The sequence below is a fragment of the Heteronotia binoei genome, chromosome 3 (assembly GCF_032191835.1).
Source record: "Heteronotia binoei isolate CCM8104 ecotype False Entrance Well chromosome 3, APGP_CSIRO_Hbin_v1, whole genome shotgun sequence".
In the NCBI taxonomy this organism is placed as follows: domain Eukaryota; kingdom Metazoa; phylum Chordata; class Lepidosauria; order Squamata; family Gekkonidae; genus Heteronotia; species Heteronotia binoei.
In genome coordinates this window covers 181,975,445-181,992,510 of record NC_083225.1, presented here as the reverse complement: position 1 = coordinate 181,992,510, position 17,066 = coordinate 181,975,445, and the positions used below count along the sequence as shown (strand labels likewise).

The 17,066-nt window shown below is 46.4% G+C and overlaps 1 protein-coding gene across 9 annotated transcripts in view; it reads right to left on the bottom strand.

The window, feature by feature from the left end:
* PICALM (phosphatidylinositol binding clathrin assembly protein) overlaps positions 1-17,066 on the bottom strand; it is a 125,788-nt gene that overhangs the window by 51,287 nt on the left and 57,435 nt on the right. For all 9 annotated transcript variants that reach the window (XM_060234973.1, XM_060234975.1, XM_060234974.1 and 6 more), the window contains exons 3-9: positions 14,058-14,133; positions 13,370-13,472; positions 8,987-9,080; positions 6,904-7,015; positions 4,386-4,492; positions 2,120-2,161; positions 289-374 (exon numbers count right to left, since the gene is read on the bottom strand). In XM_060234973.1, the coding sequence (XP_060090956.1) occupies positions 289-374; positions 2,120-2,161; positions 4,386-4,492; positions 6,904-7,015; positions 8,987-9,080; positions 13,370-13,472; positions 14,058-14,133 (620 nt within the window). The remainder of the gene's footprint in view (positions 1-288; positions 375-2,119; positions 2,162-4,385; positions 4,493-6,903; positions 7,016-8,986; positions 9,081-13,369; positions 13,473-14,057; positions 14,134-17,066) is intronic.

The following is a 17,066-nucleotide window of genomic DNA, read 5'->3' as shown; positions in this document are numbered from 1 at the left end:
AAGTTGCTTTCTTTCCACCTCTCCTTCCCTCCCCATCTATTTGCCTGCCTGCCTTCCTTTCTGTCTGGCAGCTCTCGTACATTTGATGTTCATGTCTTGAGACTCTCATACATCTGACATTTATTCTATGAGGCTGTGAAATTAACCAAGTTTGGTCACCCCCTGCTGTAGACTGTATGCACTGGTTCCACTGTCTGAAGTCCTCACGTTTAAGATCAAAACAACTAGCACTCCAGGCTTCTTCAGATAAATTACACAACGTTCACTGCCAAGGAGAAAGATGTATACCTGCTTGCAGCAGTGGAATCTTTGATTTTCTTTCCTTCTAAGGAGGCTAAGTGCTGTTCCAACGCATCCAGAAGACTACTCGGTGCCTGTAAAGGATAATGCTTCAGAAAATGAGGGCCAGAAAATACCCAGGTTCCCTAGCACCAGCTTCATAACATGACAGAGAATTCAATGACAAGCAGGTGAATACACCCAACGCTTAACTGCTCCTAATCCCAGAAGGGCATTACGATATTAAGCGTGGTTGGCAGGTATGCATCTGTTTCAACAGACTGGTAACTTAAGAAGCCCTACAAGAACTAAGAGGAAGGGCCCAAAGAAAAAGGTCACATACATCATGAGCAGTTCTTCTGCATTCCAAGGGATTAACTCAAATGCAAGCATAGAAACCTGCTAAAACGCTATCAGTGTGGGACAGCGAAAACCCAGACGGGTGATTGCACCGTTTATGTAGAGAAGAAGACTGCAGATTTATACCCCACCCTTCTCTCTGAATCAGAGTCTCAGAGCGGCTTACAATCTCCTATCTCTTCTCCCCCCGCAACAGACACCCTGTGAGGTGGGTGGGGCTGAGAGGGCTCTCACAGCAGCTGCCCTTTCAAGGACAACCTCTGCCAGAGCTATGGCTGACCCAAGGCCATCCCAGCAGGTGCAAGTGGAGGAGTGGGGAATCAACCCCGGTTCTCCCACGTAAGAGTCCACACATTTAACCACTACACCAAACTGGCTGACTTAGATAACCCTGACTTAGGTAGCCCAGGTTAGCCCTATCTCGTCAGATTTCAGAAGTTAAGCCGGGTCAGCCCTGGCTAGTACTTGGATGGGAAACTTCCAAGGGATACCAGGGTCATGACATAGAGGCGGGCAATGGAAACCCACCTCTTAACGCCTCTTGCTTGGAAAACCCTACAAGGCCGCTGTAAGTCAGCTGCGAACTGATGGCACAAATCCTCGCACGCACACACACACACACACACACACACACACACACGCGGAGCAGTTAGCCTGCTAAAAGTCAACAGCGCGCAGATGTCACACAGAGGAAATCTGCCTCCAGAACTTAACTCAGATTGGAGACCTACTGCTTTGAAGCAGAAGCCTCTCCCCAAGTTTGACGCCAAGCATCATTAACTGTTAAGCAAAACTAGCTGCAAGCAGTTGGGCCTGAAGTTTGCGGATGGGTAGATTAGGCTACACCAGACCCACTTAAGAGCACAGCAGCAACCCATTAGTGATGAACAGAAATCTTTTTTCCCCAAAATATTAGAACTTGAGGACCTCCAATGAAACTGACGGGCAGTCGGCTCACGATGGACAAAAGGAAACATTACTTTACATTGGAAGTGATTCAAATGTGGAATTTCCTGCCAGACAATGCAGCGACGGCCACAGGAATAAACAGTTTTAAGAGGGGATTAGACAGAAGCCTGGAGAACATGTCTATCAATGACGAGCAGCCATGGTGACTGAAGGGGAACCTCCCCATTCAGAGGCACCAAGCCTCTGAAGCCTAGAGCCAGGAGGCAACATCAGGGGAAGGCCTCAGCCTCTATGCCCCGTTGTCGGCCATGCAGAGGAACTGGTTGACCGCTGTGTGAGATGGGATGCTGGACCACCGGTCTGATCCAGCAGGGCTCTTCTTAAGTTCCTACAGGGGTCTTGGTCTCTAATGCCCTGCTGTTGGCCCTCCAGATGAACTCTCTGGCCACTGTGTGAGAGTAGATGGACCATTGGTCTGATCCGGCAGTGCTCTTGCTCTTAACACCAAGGTTTTCCAATGACAAGAGCCTGAAAACAGACATATGCACGACAAATGGACAAAATTACCCACCTGAGAAAGATCTGGTATGTCTCCTCTGTCTATCCCCACTTGCTGCAACAACAAACAGATTTTTGTAAGATGTAGGCCTTAACCATGTTCACCTGAAGACATTGTGAAGAAAGCACACTGAAGGCACCATCAAGGTGGGGAAATAGAACTGTTTATACTCTGTGAAGGTTCATATAACGCAGACCCTATACCAAAATATTACAATAAAGAAAACTGCAAGAGGAAGCCGATATTTCGATATGAAGTGAACGGGGCAGGATTGCAGAGAACACCAAGCTGCAGCCTAGAAAGTCATTTCCTTCGTTAACCCTGCCCAAAAAAACAGTTCCAAAGCCCTTCACTTTTGGAGTCAAATTCTGACAAAGTATGAACTGCCTCAAAGGCAAGAGACGGCTGCTAGCTGCAGCAACTGTCGCTGGCCTCGATAGCGCTTTGTTCCTTGAAAGTCAGATATCCACCTGACTCTTGGAGGCTAGGAAAGGCCGTACATGGTTATATTAATAAAGCAGATTTCCTGTTGAATCCCAGAAGGCAGATTGCATACTTGGGGCTGGCCAAGCTGAAAAGCTTGCGCACGCTAAAGATTTACATGTCTACAAGAAACTCAAAGAAACATGGAAACATGTCTACAAGAAACTCAAAGAGAGTGGGAGAAAGTCAGGGCGGAGCACTATCACTGCTTCTCCCCCAGGAATCGATTGTTGTTGAAAGAACAGACTATGGGCAGGAAAAGTTCTCTCCCCCGGCCACAGCAATACCAAGAGTGTCTTCTTGTCATCTCGTCCCTTCCCCCAGTATTTGGGAGAGACAGTGTTAGAAGACCCAAACGTAACATTCACGAAACACCAGCCTCTTGCCTGGGAAGCATGAAGGAATATACGCAAGGATGCATACACAAGCAATGGATCAAAGGGGGAAGCAAAGAATCAAAGATTCATAGACCCTTTCCCACCCTCCCGTTTCTGTGCCTTTACTATCAAGAGGAAGACGACTGCGGATTTATACCCCGCCCTTCTCTCTGAATCAAAGTCTCAGAGCGGCTCACAATCTCCTTTACCTTCTTTCCCCAAAACAGACACCCTGTGAGGTAGGTGGGGCAGAGAGAGTTCTCACAGAAGCTGCCCTTTCAAGGACAACCCTCCAAGAGCTATAGCTGACCCAAGACCATTCCAGCAGGTGCAGGTGGAGGAGTGGGGAACCAAACCCGGTTCTCACAGGTCCGCACACTTCACCTGGTTCTTAGTGCACTTAACCACTACACCAAACTGGCTCACTAAAGTTTCTAAAAACCGTTGGGAAGCACTGACGCATTATCAATTAGCAGAATTCTACCAGATAATATGGGGCAGAAGCACTAGACTACAAGCATGGTGTGATGCATTTAAAAACCCGGCTCTGTGCACATGCTCTGCAAGAGAAATTACAGTTCCAATTATGACAGGGAGGTAAAGTTTCCAGGGCATGGAACTGCAGCAGAGTTTTGCAGTCGCACGGTGCAACAAACAAGCTGACTCAATACTTAGGTGTGCACAGATACACCAGAATTCAGAGGCTGCCAAGGATTCATTTACATGACTTACTTCCTGGCTTATCATTTAAATGAACCCTTATCATCTGCGTGCAGCTGCCATGTGAACCGTTCACACAACCTGTCTCCATGCTGATAGCTACAGCCACCCGAGCAAGCAGTGTGAATGAGCCTTAGACCTGAATTTAAATCTCAGTAGGTCGAGGAACGCTATCATCATTTTTATCCTCATTTTATAGAGAAGGTAGAGAACTTCTCTCCCTTTCTCACAATACGAGAACTTGTGGATATTCAATGAAGTTGCTGAGCGGCTGGGTTAGAACGGATAAAAGGAAGTACTTCTTCACCCAAAAGATGATTAATACATGGAATTCACTTGCCACAGGAGGTGGTGGCGGCTACAAGCATAGACAGCTTCAAGAGGGGATTGGATAAGCATATGGAGCTGAGGTCCATCAGTGGCTGTTAGACACAGCATATTGTTGGAACTCTGTTGTCTGGGGCAGTGATGCTCTGTATTCTGGGGGCGGGGGCACAATGGGAGGGCTCCTAATGTCCTGGCCCCACTGGTGGACATTCTGATGGCACTTGGTTTTTTGGCAACTGTGTGACAGTGTTGGACTGCATGGGCCACTGGCCTGATCCAACATGGCTTCTCTTATTTTCTTATCCTCCAAGTTAAGGCCACACCCACCACCTCTGCTTGACCGTCCCCTCTGCAGATCACAAATTTCTTACCTCTGCGACTTTGAGGAATTCTGAGATTCTCGTCATTCGAGTCAGGAACTTCTTATAGATGTCGAGGCCTTCTTTGCACTGGTTCTTTTTCATGTCAAAATATTTTTCTACAAAACAAGAGAATTGAAGGCGGGGGAGTGTGTGTGTGTCAAAATTATTTCCTGTTTACAGCACCCAACAGTAAGGTATTCAAGCATCTGGGAGCTCAAGGATGTTTGCCAGGAAGCAAGCAGATAACCTTTGCAAGTGTTCTTTGCTAAAGTAAGTGCTGAGGCTCAATATGTTGGCTGCGCAGACTAAGAGCACGAAGAGCAGTTGCAAATAGTGATGACTGAGGAGATGGAAGCTGAAATTAAATTAACAGTAGAACCCCACCCCCTACCCCGGTTTCAATGCCAAGATGAAATCCTGCTCTAGCAAAAAGTTGTATTTAAGTTTTATTGTGATGACTGGTGGTCATCAACCCGTGGAGAACAGAGCCCGCAGTGGGGTCAAGAACACTTGATAAGTCGTCTTTCCTGCTGTTTTCCTTATAAGACACTTTCCCTCAAATAGAAAGGAAAAAGGCTTCCGCCCTTTTCTCCTGGCTTTCTGCAAACTATGCAAAACTGAATTATTCAAGAGCGCTTTTCAATGCAGACAATAGGGTTGCTCTGTACAAAAAAATTACTTAGATAAATGATTGGGGACTGTGGTCTCCATTTCTGTATACAGTTTCCAATAAACAAAATCCTATTATATAACTTTGTGCGCTTTAATGTGTCATGTTAATACTTATGGCTTTGCTTCAGTTCTGTTTTTACATTTCCAGCTGTGTCTATAACCTTAATCCTATCGCACAGTTCATCAAATGTCTCATCCTGTCGATAGTATTGACTCACTTTGTGTAATCCACCTTGTGTCCCAGTGAGAAAGGTGGACTATAAATAAAAATTGCATTTTATGCTGGATTGCCTTGATGTATCTTTTTGTGCGTGCACACGCACACACGCCTAGAAGCCATAGTTGTCTTCTGGTGACAGCTAGTGGGGCTTGGAACGTTTCATGGAGGTGGATTGCTATTGCCTGACTCTGCATCCTGGCACTGATATTCCTTGGTTGTCTCCCATCCGACCCTGCTTAACTTCCAAAAAAGAATTGGATTTATACCCCGCCCTTCACTCAGAGTCTCAGTGCGGCTTGTGACCTCCTTTCCTTCCTCTCCTCACAACAGACACCCTATAAGGTAGGTGGGGCTGAGAGAGCTCTTTTGAGAACTGCTCAAGGTAACAGCTCTGAAAGAGTTATGACCGACCCAAAGTCACACCAGCAGGTGCATGTGGAGGAATGGGGGATCAAACCTGGTTCTCCTGGATTAGAATCTGCACTCCTAACCAAACCAAACACCAAACTGGCTCTGATAAGATCAGGCTTACCTGAGCTATCTAGATCAGGGCAATGTATCAAAACATGTGATGTAATCTTCCCCACCCCCTGTGTTTAAACATAAAATATTATCCATATCCTGATTCTGATGAGATCACTCCTAGTATGAGCTACCCAGGAGAATCTAACTTGCTTGCTTTAGATTGCTATCTGCTTGGTATTCCTAGAAGTAGCAGGCAAGGGTGGCCATCTTTTTATTGACTAGCTTCTCCGCAAGGAACTTGAGAGTAGGGTCAGCAAAAGTGTCTACCAACTAAATTTCTCTCAGACTGAGAATGGCACCAACTGGTAGGGGAGAGAACGGGCCATAGTGACGAGCAGGGCTTTTTGTGTAGCAGGAACTCCTCTGCGCATTACGCCACACGCCCCTGATGTAGCCAATCCTCCTGGAGCTTACAGTAGACCCTGTAAGAAGAGCCCTGTAAGCTCCAGGAGGATTGGCTACATCAGGGGCGTGTGGCTCAGGGATGGAATTCTAGCAGGAGCTCCTTTGCATATTAGGCCACCCCCCACCCACCCCCGATGTAGCCAATCCTCCTGGAGCTTACAGCAGGCCCTGTTCTAAGTGCCCTCTAAATTCTTGGGAGGATTGGCTACAGCAGAGGTGTGTGGCCTAATAAGCAGAGGAGATCCTGCTACAAAAAAAGCCCTGGTGACAAACAATGCTACACTCCTCTGGAGGTTTGGAAAGCTCTTCAGGATTAAAAGGGAGACTCAGACCCAGAGTCTTAATCATGTTGTGAACACATCCCTAAAGGCAGTCGACACCGAAGTTTGAGCTTTCTAAGTGACAAAATAGTCACCTTCCCTAAATAAAATGCAGAGAAGATTGCTAGCTTTGCAGTTTGGTTACCCGGTAATTGGACAGGAAGAAGATTACAGCTCAAGGAACAAAGTCATTTTTCCCTCCCCCCCCCCTATCAAAACACTGAGCCAACTTTGTGTTAGGGCCAGCTGCCTATTTCTGTTTATATGCGAAGAGAAGCCCGAAGATTAAAAAGTCCTTTTTAAACATTGTCGTGCAGGAAGTCCAAGACGAAGATTACCGTCTCGCTTACTAAGGAGGAAGAGACGTGACAGAGGAAATATTTACCCAGCAGGTTAATAATCCCTTCATTATATGCTGCGAAGAGTCTAATGGCATCTTTGAAGAGAAGCATGAAGGCAGCATTAATTACGCCATTTGTGAGTTCGTTGCTGTTGACCTGGTGACAACATAAAAGGAAGTCAGCAGAACTGGAAAAACATCTGCTAACGTTCTTCCCCCCCCCCCCTAAAGCCCTGTGCAAAGATACACATGCACACACCTGGCCACAATTTAACACAAGGTTGTGATGGCATAGCCAATGTAACTCAACAATCCATCGGCTGTTGTAGATTTTCTGGGCTGTGCGGCCGTGGTCTCGGTATCGTGAGACCTGACATTCCGCCGGATCCTCAGAGGTGTAACCCGGAAAACTGGAGTTCTCGCTGGGTCAAACTGAGAAGAAGTTGGTAGGCAGGTAATTTGACCCAGAGAGAACTCCAGTTTTCTGGATTACACCTCTGTGGATGTCAGTCACAGTTACTAGTAAAACATCAGGTCTCACCATGCCAAGACCATGACCACACAGCCTGGAAAATCTACAACAACCAATGGACTCCAGCCTTGACAGCCTTCAACAACAAATCCATTGGCTGTTGGGCTGCCAAAGTTTACTACACATCCCTAAAGAAACCATTCTAGAACAAGCCAAGTCTGAACTCTCCTTACACACTGTAACGACTAAACTGAGGCTATCATACTTTGGGCATATTATGAGAAAACTAGAGTCACTGGGAACATATGAACATATGAAGCTGCCTTATACTGAATCAGACCCTGGGTCCATCAAAGTTGGTATTGTCTTCTCAGACTGGCAGCGGCTCTCCAGGGTCTCAAGCTGAGGTTTTTCACACCTATTTGCCTGGACCCTTTTCTGGAGATGCCGGGGACTGAACCTGGGACCTTCTGCTTCCCAAGCAGATGCTCTACCACTGAGCCACCGTCCCTCCCCTAGGGAAATCAAGCTAGGGAAAATAGAATACAGCAGGTAAAGCAGGCTCAACATGAGATGAACTGACTCTAAGTCCTCAGTCTGCAAGACCTGAGCAAGGTTGCTAACAGTAAGATGCTACGGAGGACTTGAATTCACAGGTTTGCCATAAACTGGAAGCGATTTGATGGCACTTAACACTTTGCCAGTGTGAGTTGCGAGAAACAGAAACAACTGAAACATGCGCTTCTAGGATGTCCTTGGTACAGTCTAGCCCAGGGGTGGCCAAACTGTGGCTCGGGAGCCGCATGCAGCTGTTTCACACATGTTGTGTGGCTCTTGAACCCCCTACCGCTCCATGGGACCGCTTAGAGAAGGCATTTCTTTCTTTAAATCCAAACCAAACCAGCCAGAGACTTGGTGAATGCATTTAAAGTTAAATGTTGCTTTCTTTCCACCTCTCCCTTCCTCCCCCTCCCCCAATCTGTCTGCTTCCTTTCCACCAACCTACGTTCCTTCCTTCCTGTCTTGTGGTTCTCAAACATCTGACGTTCATGTATTGTGGCTCTCAAACATCTGATGTTTATTCTGTGTGGCTCTTACATTAGGCAAGTTTGGCCACCCCTGGTCTAGCCTATGCTAAATATATTTCCCCTTGGGTTAAGGCTAAACCTGAGCTAACAGAGCCTGCTCAGGTAGTCTATCTCCTCTCAGATGCCAATCAAAATATTACAAAACAGGTAGCTAAGTTCTGTAATGCTTCTCTTTGTATTAGAAATGCATATATCTCTTGATTTTATTGATACTTTCATTCATTTTTGTTTGTTCTATTTTAACCATGGATAATTTTGCCATTTAGTGTTCAAATTTGTCTTAATATTAAGCTTTTATGGTAGGTTTGGTGCCATATAAATGAACGGACACTTAACACACATACATAAAGAAACCAATACACTATATCCACAGCATGTAAGTGCAAAACCGGTGATTTCTTAAACGTTCCATCTCGGTACTAATGCAGCAGAAGTTACTACCGGTGACGTAATCTTGAGCGGGTGAACTCAGCAAGCCAGGAATGAAACCAAGTTGAAAGAATGGTCTTTCACTCCAGAAAGACAGTTTTTCCACAGGCTTGTTTAGCCGCTGCAGTGAACCACTTACATTGAAATCAAGGAGGGCATCCATTTGGTTTTGTATAATTGGTACAGTTTTTAGGAGTTTCTCTGTATTCATCGTCCTCATCACTCCATCGGGCCTAATGTGAAGAAATGGAAAAAACTGAAAATCAGAAGAGGTGGTATGATCCTGCTAACTCTGCAAACTCACTGCTGACATATGAAATATTCCTACAGAGTCTTCCTTTTGCTTGTGTCCGTGCATGGACAGTGTAGCTCGTGGGTGTCAAACATGCAGTTTGGGGGCCGAATCAGGCCCCCAGAGGTCTCCTATCAAGCCCCTGAGCAATTGGCTGTCATCTGCTTCCTTCTCTCTCTCTCTCGCTTCCTTCTGCATCTCAGCTTGCTTTGCCAGGCTTGCTCAATCGCACAGGAGCTACAGAGCAAAACCTCTATTTTCTCCATTGGTTGAGGCTCCTCCCTAGGGAAGGAAGGGGGGAGGAATAGCTTGCTTTGCCTGGCTCTCAACTGCATAGCAGAGCTACTGAGCCAAGCTTCTCTTCCGTCTATTGGCTGAGGCTCCTCCCCCAGTCTCCTGGGGAAGGCAGGAAAGAGCCAAAGCTTCCTTTGCCCAGTTCCCTGGATCCCATGGGAGAAATACAAAGAAAGCAATCAGTGCTAACGTTTTAAGCGTGTTTTAAGTTTTAAAAAATATATATTTAATTGTTTTTGTCTGTGTCTTTTACAAAGTTTACATCTCTGCTACCTAATCTTAAATAGGCACACACGTGGGCTGGCCCGACATGGCTTGGCCCAACCCAACACGGCCCGTCTCATTTATGTCAAAAACGGCCCTCATAACAAATGAGTTTGGCACCCCTGGCGTAGCTTGTAGGACTGTGGGAGGCCCTGCTAAAAGGAGAACCTTGTATTCTAGAAGTCTGCCTAATCCTCTTCTAAAGACTTCCCATGCAATACCCAGATCTGGACCCTGATACCTATCGAGCCGGTAACCTACTGAAACTGCTCAGCCTGAATTTGCACATTTGTTCACAAACCTGAGCCATCTTTAGCTAGCAGAAAAAGAGCAAGACTCCATTAGTGCTTTAAAGGCTAACAAAATTTGTGGCAGAGTCACTGAGCGCTGAAGTGATCAGCAAAGTGAGCAGTGGTTCATGAAAGCTACCCTGACACAAACTTTGTTAGTCTTTCAGGTGCTACTGGACTCTTGCTCTTTTCTGCTGCTGCTGCAGGGAGACTAACGTAGCTTCCCATCTTGGCCTATCTTTTATGTAGTTTTCATTTTCACAGAACGCTGAAAAATTCCAGAACCACCAACAAAAGTCAAAAGTAAAATTAGTTTCTACTAACATAACAAACATGACACACACACGTGAAGATCTTAACTGTAACCAGTGTTCCCTCTAAGCTGAGTTAGCTAGCTCACAGATTTTTAACCCCCAGCTCACACCTTTTTGGCTTAGCTCAGGAAAAATAGCCTCAGAGCAACCTAATTGATGCAGTCGTTCACAGCTTTAATACCAGTAGCTCACAGAGTAGAATTTTTGCTCACGAGACTCTGCAGCTTAGAGGGGACATTGACTGTAACATCTGCTGATTCCAAAGACATCAGATAACTTTTCAATATTTTTTTCTCTGCTTTAAAACCCATTAGCTAAACGCAAAACATTAAGACAGAATTGCTGTGGTTGGTGGTTATGAATTCCACAAAGTTTAGTTGCTGCTACTTTCGAACATTTTTTTAAAAAAGCTGCACAGAACATTAAAGCCGAAGATCGATAAACTTCTCCCAGCACAAAATGCAGTGCTGCATCTAAGGAAATTCACATGGGGATTATTTCACCTCAGGAGACACATGCTGGAAGCGAGCCTAATCGTTATTTTATATCCTGCCTTTACAGATAACAAGGCCCTCTAGATAGCTTGTAATGTGCCTTGTAATGAAGAAAGGCTTTTAAACGTCCCCCAAAACATTTCTTAAAGTATGTTCCTATAAAGCAAGTAGTACCGGGTTCTTGCTTCAACTAGACTTCACCTATAGGGACCTGAAGAAGACTGCAGATTTATACCCCCGCCCTTCTCTGAATCAGAGAGGCTTACAATCTCCTTTACCTTCCTCCCCCACAACAGACACCCTGTGAGGTTGGTGCGGCCGAGAGGGCTCTCACAGCAGCTGCCCTTTCAAGGACAACCTCTGCCAGAACTATGGCTGACCCAAGGCCATTCCAGCAGCTGCAAGTGGAGGAGTAGGGAATCAAACCCAGTGCTCCCAGATAAGAGTCCGCACACTTAACTACTACACCAAACTGGCTGCTAGTGTTCTGCTGTACTGCAAGTGTGTAACTTTATTAGAAACAGCATTTGCCATTTCGTTCCTGCAGAAGAATCAAAGGGCATCTGAAGAGGGATCTCTTCACATCAACGGTGCGTTCAAAGGACAAACTACCTGTGAGTGACCCTGTGAGTGGAGGACAAATCTATCAGTGGCTACTAGCCATGGTGACTGAGGGGAATCTCTACATTCAAAAGCACTGAAATTCCAGAGCTAGGGGAAGGCCTCAGCCTCCATGCCCTGTTATTGGCCATCCAGAGGGACTGGTTGGCCACGGTGTGAGACAGGATGCTGGACTAGATGGACTGTGTTCTTATGAGAAAGAGGAATGGCAGTTCTACCTGCGTGTATTATATCCCGTTGCTCCAGATAGCATTCCTTTCTTCTCCCCAGCTTGAGAGGAAAGAGGAAAGCTAAACTTTCGTAAGAATGAATGCATTTTAAAGGCTAGAACTGATGGGAGAGCTTTTTGAAATGTCCCCCCCTCCAAACAGATAGGCATCAGTATCTTTACAACCTCTTTTGTGTTGGAATCCCTGCAGAACCCAATTTTAAGCAGGCCATGGCATACAAAAGGGGGACTGGATAAGCATATGGAGCAGAGGTCCATCAGTGGCTAATAGCCACAGCTTATCGTTGGAACTCTCTGTCTGGGGCAGTGATGCTCTGTATTCTTGGTGCAGGGGGGGCACAGTGGGAGGGCTTCTAGCCCCACTGGTGGACCTCCTGATGGTACTTGGGTTTTTTGGCCACTTTGTGACAGAATATTGAACTGGATGGGCCACTGGTCTGATCCAACATGGCTTCTCTTATGTTCTTAAATTCTTTATTTTTTATTTACCTTAAATTTCTATCCCGCCCTCTCCGTGAGCGGACTCAGGGCGGCTAACAACATTTATATTTACAACATTTATATTTAATCATGGTACCTTCTAGCAGACTACCTTCTTCCTTCAACCCATCCATTCAAAATCTCTGCTGCCCATTTTGAAGCCAACAGCAAATATGGGTATTCAGTGTTAAAGGAATAAAGCAAAGTTTGTATGGGAGCTAATTCCCACGACTTTAACTGCGTGTGCATATTTGTACACTGATACTGAGTGGTAAAGCTGCAGTACTGCAGTCAGAGCCCTCTGCTCACGACCTGCGTTCGATCCCAGCAGAAGCTAGTTCAGGTAGTCGGCTCCAGGTTGACTCAGCCTTCCATCCTTCCGAGGTCGGTAAAATGAGTCCCCAGCTTGCTGGGGGGAAAGTGTAGATGACTGGGGAAGGCAATGGCAAACCACCCTGTAAAAAGTCTGCCATGAAAACGTGAAAGCAATGTCACCCCAGAGTTGAAAATGACTGGTGCTTGCACAGGGGACTACCTTTACCTTTACTTTTTACTGAACTTTTAAAGGGAAAAGATCCTCATAATTTGGAGCATTACATATGTCAGGGTGGCCAACAGTAGTCTCCAGATGTTTTTTGCCTACTACTCCCATCAGCCCCAGCCATTGGCCATACTGGCTGGGGCTGATGGGAGTTGTAGGCAAAAAACATCTGGAGAGCTACCGTTGGCCACCCCTGATATATGTACCTTTACAGTCTCTTATGTTTCATATTTGGTCTTTGACTACGGACCATGTGCTATTATATAATATAGACTATATTTGCATCATAGTGGGCAGTTCAGAGATGTTTGTTATGAGTACCTGGCAGATGGGACTATTGTTCAGTGTACATTTTTCTTGCTTTGCCCATTTTGAAGCAGCAGCCTTTTAAAAGTATGGGAGGAGCCCAGGATTTGGAGAACACGTGCATTTTCGATAAGATTTGTTTTACAGCAGGTCCAACTTGGTTTCCCAAAAGGAAGCCCATGTGTACACAACTGCACAAAGCGCCTAAGGAGCAAGTCATCTGACCACAAAGTAGAACTTGCATGCCTAAGGAATTAAGTACTTCCTGCTGGTCAAAATAAACACACACACACACACACACATATATATATATATTACAAAGCCACACAAAAATTCCAAGTGAGTTACTGGAACAACACATATAGGTAAGCAAGTTAGATTGTAATGCAGCTCTCACCCTCGTTTTACTTTTGTAAAGTCGAATGCTACTTGTCTATAAGAAACCGCTTTTTCATTCAGATACCTGCTATACCGCCTGATAAATGTTGACATATCATACCCTGGAGGGAAAAGGCAAGGGAAAAAAAAAACAGTTAACTCGCTCGTGCATGAAAGACAATGAGCAAACATTAAAAGCTACATTATGTACAGCAATAATTACCTTAGAAAGCTCTACGCTTTGCTTCTTTGAGTGTCAGTTCTGAGGCAATTAAAAGCACTAGAAATGTCTATAATAAGAGTCTTAAGAGCAGCTTTAGAAACTGCGCCCAGCCCTTCCTGCTCCCTCACGCCCAAAATTAGAACTGGCACACCTCTATCCACCTGCTTCCTGCTGCCACCCCTGCACGGGTGGAAACTCAAAAGAATCAGTCTTTCAGTTAGCTTAAGCACACATTACAACAAAGCCTGGCGTTCATAAGGAGAGGCAATAACACTGCATCCTTTAGATAAGGGAACTTGGCCCTTCAAATGTAGTCTATTCTAGAAGACCAGGATGGTTCAGAGTTTTAAAAGCAAGTGGAAAGCTTTCCCAACAGAAGGATTATACTGGGAAAAAACCAATTTAGTTCTGAAAGTTATAACGCCGCTACAGGAACACCTTCTAGGATAGCACGGCCGTTTGAGACAAAGCAAAGTTAATTTACCTTGCAATCCGCTTTTGTCCAAGAAATTGCTCAAGTTAAACAAGGTGTTTCTGGAAGCCAGATACTGGATGAAACGCTGAAAGGAACAGGATTCAGTTATTCAGCTGGAGCTGTACATCCCCCCAAGTGTATTTATTCGTCTTCATGACCAAAGAGGAAAGCAAACAAGGTCAAGAATCCTAAAATATATGACAGGGCTGGTCAAACTTGCTTAACGTCAGAGCCACGTAGAATGTCAGATGTTCGAGAGCCACAAGACATGAAACGTCAGATGTTTGAGAGCCACAAGGAAGGAAGGAAAGAAGGCAAATACATTGAGGGAAGGAGAGGTGGAAAGAAAGCAATTTTGACTTTAAATTCATTCCCCAAGCTGCTGGCTGGCTTAATTTGGAGAAGTGATTTAAAGATAGAAGTGCCTTCTCGGAATGGGGCAGTCGGGGCTCCGAGAACCTCACAATATGTGTTAACGAGCCACATGCGGCTCCCCCTGCTATAAGAGCTACTGTATGGCCCACCCAAACCTCTCAAGTTTACACTCTTTGTTATATCCCGGTTTTTTTCCAACAGTTATCTCCCAAAGCAGATTGCCTGAGAGAGAGGGATGGCTGTTATCTGGCTTGGGACCAGGGTAGCTGAAGGGCTGCCTCCTCACCTACTGCCCAGCTCGCCAGATAAGTTCCTCTTCACAAGCCTTGCTCTCTGCACCCCTGCTTTCAGAGTTCAGATGGCTGCCATTCAGAGTCAGGGCTTTTTCAGTGGTGGCACTCTGCCTGAGGCTCACCTAGCACCTACATTATTCTCTTTTAAGCATCAGGCTGTGATGTTTCTGTTGCATATGAAACTGCCTTATACTGAATCCGGTCACTTGTCCATCAAAGTCAGTATTGCCTTTTCAGACTGACAGCTGCCGTCCAAGGACTCCATGCTGAGATCTTTATCACCACCTACAACTTGATCCTCACAGCCGGAGATGCTGGGAACGGGGACCATCTGCATGTCAAGCCACAGCCTCCCCTGTGTTTAAAAAAGACTTTTAACTAAAAGGTTGATCTCCCCTCCACCCCCCCCCCCAAAAAAATCTCTTTATAATCTGGTTTTAGCCTGAGAAGCTGTTTTAAGAATCGTTTTAAATTGTTCTCTATTTTAAGTTGTGTTATGCTCTGGCTGGGTTAAATTTTTAATGCCTGGTTTTTAAGAAGGTAAAGGTGGTACCCTGTGCAAGCACCAGTTGTTTCCAACTCTGGGGTGACATCACATCACGACGTTTTCACAGCAGACTTTTCACAGCGTGGTTTGCCATTGCCTTCCTCAATCAACTACACTTCCCCCCCCAGCAAGCTGGGTACTCATTAGACCGACCTCGGAAGGATGGAAGGCTGAGTCAACCTTGAGCCAGCTACCTGAAACCCCAGCTTTTGCCGGAATCAAACTCAGGTTGCAAGCAGAGCTTAGGACTGCAGTACTGCAGCTTTACCACTCTGCGCCACGGGGTTTTACTTAATAACTTTTCCTGGCTTATGTTTTAATTATGCTTTATTTTGCCAGCTGCTTCAGCTGTGTTCACCTAGAGAGATGGCACAGAAATTTTCTAAATAAATAAAAGGAATTAAAATATTAAAAAGACAGACAGGCCACGGTAAGGGAGGAAACAGGAGCAGACAGGGAAGGGAGATCAGCTAGACAGAATTTAAATAACAAACACATGAAGCCACCTCGTACTGAACCACACTCTCAGTATTTTCTACTCCAACCAGCAGCATCTCTCCTGGGTCTCAAGGGGTGATCTTTCAATTCACCTGATCCTTTCAACTGGAGATGCCAGGGACTGAACCTGAGACCTTCCGCATGCCAACCAAATGCTCTACCACTGACTCACAGAAGGATCATAGAGTTGGAAGGGGCCATACAGGCCATCTAGTCCCCAACCTTTGTGATGCCACTGACCGGCCCAGGGCTGGAAGGGTGGGGGCAGCAAATTCGGCCCCACCCACCTGCGCCGCCATGCAGCCTCCCTGCCACCCTCTCCCCCTCCATGGCCGTGCAGCCTTCCTGCCCCGTCTCTTGTCGCGGCACCTCCTCCACCATCCTCTGTTTCTACCGTTTTAAGGCAGAAGAGAGGGCGGTGAAGCGCCGCCTTCCCCGACCCCTTAAGGGCTGACTGCCCCCGCCCCGATCTGGGTGGAAAAAAGCAGCAGACGGCAACCCGCTGAAAAAGCGGCGGCGCCCTTGCCACGTCCAGGAAGGAAGTGGAGAGGAGGCAAGGGCAGGGCCGCTTCTTTGGCAGGTTGCCGTCCACTGCTACAAGAGTTTTTCCCGAGATTGGCGCCGGAGGAGGGGGTCAGCCCTTAAGGAGCCGGGGAAGGTGGCGCTTCACCGCCCTTTCTTCTGCCTTAAAATGGAGAGTGGTGGTGGAGGCGCACGAGGAGAGATGGGGGTGGCGAGGCTTCACAGTGCTACGAAGGGGGAGGGGGGGCGGCCAGGCTTCGCGGACCAGTTCCAGACAGGCCACGGACCCGGACTGGTCCACGGACTGGGGGTTGGGGACCCCTGATCTAGTACAATCCCCTACTCCATGCAGGATCAGCCTAAAGCATCTCTGAGAAATAATTATCCAGTTGTGTTTTGAAGACTGCCAATGAAGGGGAGCACACCACCTACCTAGGCAGCTCCACCTCTGAACTACTCTGACCGTAAAAAATTTTTTCCCTAATATCCAGCTGGCACTTTTCTGCTTGTGAGCCAGTTTGGTGTAGTGGTTAAGTGTGTGGACTGTTATCTAGGAAAACCGGGTTTGATTCCCCACTCCTCCACTTGCAGCTGCTGGAATGGCCTTTTGGGTCAACCATAGCTCTCGCAGAGTTGACCTTGAAAGGGCAGCTTTTGTGAGAGCTCTCTCAGCCCCACCCACCTCACAGGGTATCTGTTGCGGGGGAAGAAGATAAAGGAGATTGTGAGCCGCTCTGAGACTCTGATTCAGAGAGAAAGACGAGGTATAAATCCACGGTCATC